Below are 3,176 nucleotides of genomic sequence, written 5' to 3'. Positions count from 1 at the left end.
ATTATTATTATTATTATTGAGTGAGAGAGCAATGCATGCCATCAAAGTGACACTGGGGTAAAATATACGAAGCCCATTCTACCCATCATGACTACCCGTCTGATAAGGGTACACCAGGCACATGCATCACAACCATATGTGTGCGACATGGTGATCTCATATCAAGATAAACAGCGCATGACCTCGCAGGTGGGGCCCAGTCAGAATTTTCTTTGGGTTGAGTAGCCCATCCTGCTCAAAAGCTCCCTGAATAAGGTTTGTTTAAGGAAGTTGAGCAAAACACCCATGTTTCCAAAAGTGAATTATTCAAACCCCAAAGAATTCCTCTCAACACATGCTCCCCCACTACTTCTGTTCATGATCAGAGATGCACATATCCTCACCCACCAAGGGACATGCTCAACTGGTTACAGTCAAACAACTGACAAGCAAATCTGTGGTATTAAGCAGAATTTTTTTTTTTTATTATTATTATTATTATTATTATTATTATTATTATTATTATTATTTTTATTATCATTATTTTTATTATCATTATTTTTATTATCATTATTATTATCATTATTATTATCATTATTATTATTATTATTATTATTATTATTATTATTATTATTATTATTATTATTAAGGCAGTGAGCTGGCAGAATTGTTAGCAAGCCAGGCAAAATGCTTAGCGGTGTTTTGTCCGTCTTCACATTCTGAGTTCAAATTCTGACCGAGGTTGACTTTGTCTTTCATCCTTTTGGGGTTTGGTAAATTAATTACTGGTGAAACACTGAGGTTGATGTAATCAACTTAATCCCTCCCCCAAACTTTCAGGCCTTGTGCCTTTAGTAAAAAGGATTATTATTATTATTATTATTATTCTTCCAGGATGGTCACAGAATCTGGCTGAAACCAAGATGAGGACAAAAGAATGATTTAATATTATCAAAGGTGAGTGGTTGGCATCGAGCTGTAGAAACTCTGCCAAATCAGATTGGAGCCTGGTGTAGCCATCCGGTTTCACCAGTCCTCAGTCAAATCGTCCAACCCATGCTAACATGGAAAGCGGACATTAAACGATGATGATGATGATGATGATTAATTTTAAATTATCAGACTTTAAGGTTATTGAAATTTATGATTATTAAAATAATTTGATGCAATAAAAATTTTTGCTCATCAAATTTTAAGCCTAATTACAATTTCACGTGATCACATGACCAAATAGACTAACATTGGTTACAATGTGCTTTGCATTGTTTTAGTTTACAAATGATGCCATCCCACTGGTTAGGAAAGTAGGCCAACAGTGACCCCTGATCAAAGGGGAGACTGGAACAATGTGAAATGAAGTGTCTTGCTCAAGAACACGACACACTGCACAGTCTGAGAATTGAACACACAATCTTGCGATCATTAGCGCAACAACTTATAACCCACCAGGTCACATGCCTTCACAATCACAATTTAAGATTATTAATATTCAATTCATTATCCATGCCTCACTCTCATAAATCATAACACTTCCTACACGAATAAGAAAAAAAAAATGAAAGGAAAGAAAAAGAAAAAAATGGCGTTGGCAGCATTGCGTGACCAACACCAATACCAACCTACCTGATTTGTCATGCTAACAAACACAGCTAGTAAGAATATATAGCACTCCCAGTTGTATGTGTCCCTAATTTGGTCGTAGGTGAAATGAGTGAACTTAAAAGACATGTGGAGCATGAACGGAATTGTGACGGCAAATGTGTCTCCATTGGTCTCGATAAAGTCATGCCTGGTGATCGATGTAGGATCAATGTGATGTTCACGAAATGGGCGGATAAAGGCCTGCAAAGGGACAATACAAAACGATAGAGAGAGACACAGAGAGTTACGTTTGTCAGCTTTATGAGTCATTCTGTTTTGTTTTCATACAAGATGGGATCCACACAAGACAGAAAAACAGGACGAGCCAAGAGAAAAAACTGTAATAGACCACAGGCATGAATTTATACAATTAAATTAAAGGACGAATTTCCAGGTTAATAAATTCCAGTTTACAGCATATATATATATATATATATATATATATATGGGAGAATTTACGAAAAAAAACAACAGACGAAGACAGGTGGTGCAAACAACAAATGGATGTATTAGTTTAACGCTCGGGAATAGAGAAAGTCTTTGACGTTTCGAGCTATATATATATATATATATATATATATATATATATATAGGTGAGAAAGTTGGTAAGTGAAAGCACGTGGTTGGATGTATAAAAGATAATAAGAGTGAAAAAACTACAGAAGGCTTGTGTTACATGGTTAAAGTATATATCTAAATTATGTCAGAAAAAATGTTATAAAATCTTTTTGGTATATAAATATTGTATTTTGAGAAATAACCGGTTTCGTGTTGTCTTTTCAAATTTCTCTTCTTCATTGTAACATGTTCGCTCATATACACACATATAGTGTGTGTGTGGGTGTGTGTGTGTCTTTCATTTTTTACTTATTTCAGTCATAAGACTGCAGCCATGCTGGAGCACCACCTAGAAGAAATATTTTAGTTGAATGAACTGACACAAGCACTAACTTTTTAAAGCTTGGCACTCATTTTATTCATCTCTCTTGCCAAACTGCTAAGTTGCAGCAATATAAACACACCAGCACCAGCTGTCAAGCAGAGGTGGGGATCAAACACACACATACAATGGGCTTCTTTTAGTTTCTCCTCTACAAGGTTTTGGTCAACCTGAGCATAAGTTTTTCCCCCATATCAAAGTTCAATAAAGCTAAAAGAAAATTATTTTTTAGTTCATGGTTAGCAGCTGGGTATGCAAATAAAAACCCTCTCCAGTGGGTTTAATTGGGATCCCTGCACGACAATGTAACTTTCATTTGACTGAGGTATCTTCGGCCTGGTGTGTACCTGGCTGAGTACCCCTCATTGAGTAATTATTACTTCTGAGATTCTGCTAGCTATGAAACATATGTAACCAAAATTTTACCTGCTCTATTCCTTCAATTTGGATATATTTATGTGTGTGTGTGTGTGTGTGTGTGTGTGTGTGTGTGTGTGTGTGTATGTGTGTGTGTGTGTGTGTGTGTCCTCCCACTGTTAGACAACCTGTGTTGGTTTGTTCATGTCCCTATAACTTAACAGTTTGGCAAAGAGAGAGACCAACAGAACAAGTAACA

At 36.0% G+C, this 3,176-nt stretch overlaps 1 protein-coding gene across 1 annotated transcript in view; it reads right to left on the bottom strand.

Annotated features, from left to right (window-relative positions):
• Positions 1-609: 609 nt before the first annotated feature.
• Positions 610-3,176, bottom strand: part of LOC106877806 (plasmanylethanolamine desaturase) — a 6,528-nt gene continuing 3,961 nt past the window's right edge. The window contains exon 4 of the mRNA XM_052978088.1: positions 610-1,823. Within this exon, the coding sequence (XP_052834048.1) occupies positions 1,513-1,823 (311 nt within the window). The 3' untranslated portion in view covers positions 610-1,512. The remainder of the gene's footprint in view (positions 1,824-3,176) is intronic.

This window comes from Octopus bimaculoides, chromosome 30, assembly GCF_001194135.2.
Source record: "Octopus bimaculoides isolate UCB-OBI-ISO-001 chromosome 30, ASM119413v2, whole genome shotgun sequence".
In the NCBI taxonomy this organism is placed as follows: domain Eukaryota; kingdom Metazoa; phylum Mollusca; class Cephalopoda; order Octopoda; family Octopodidae; genus Octopus; species Octopus bimaculoides.
The sequence above is the reverse complement of the archived record's forward strand: the minus strand, read 5'-3'. Positions and strand labels throughout refer to the sequence as shown.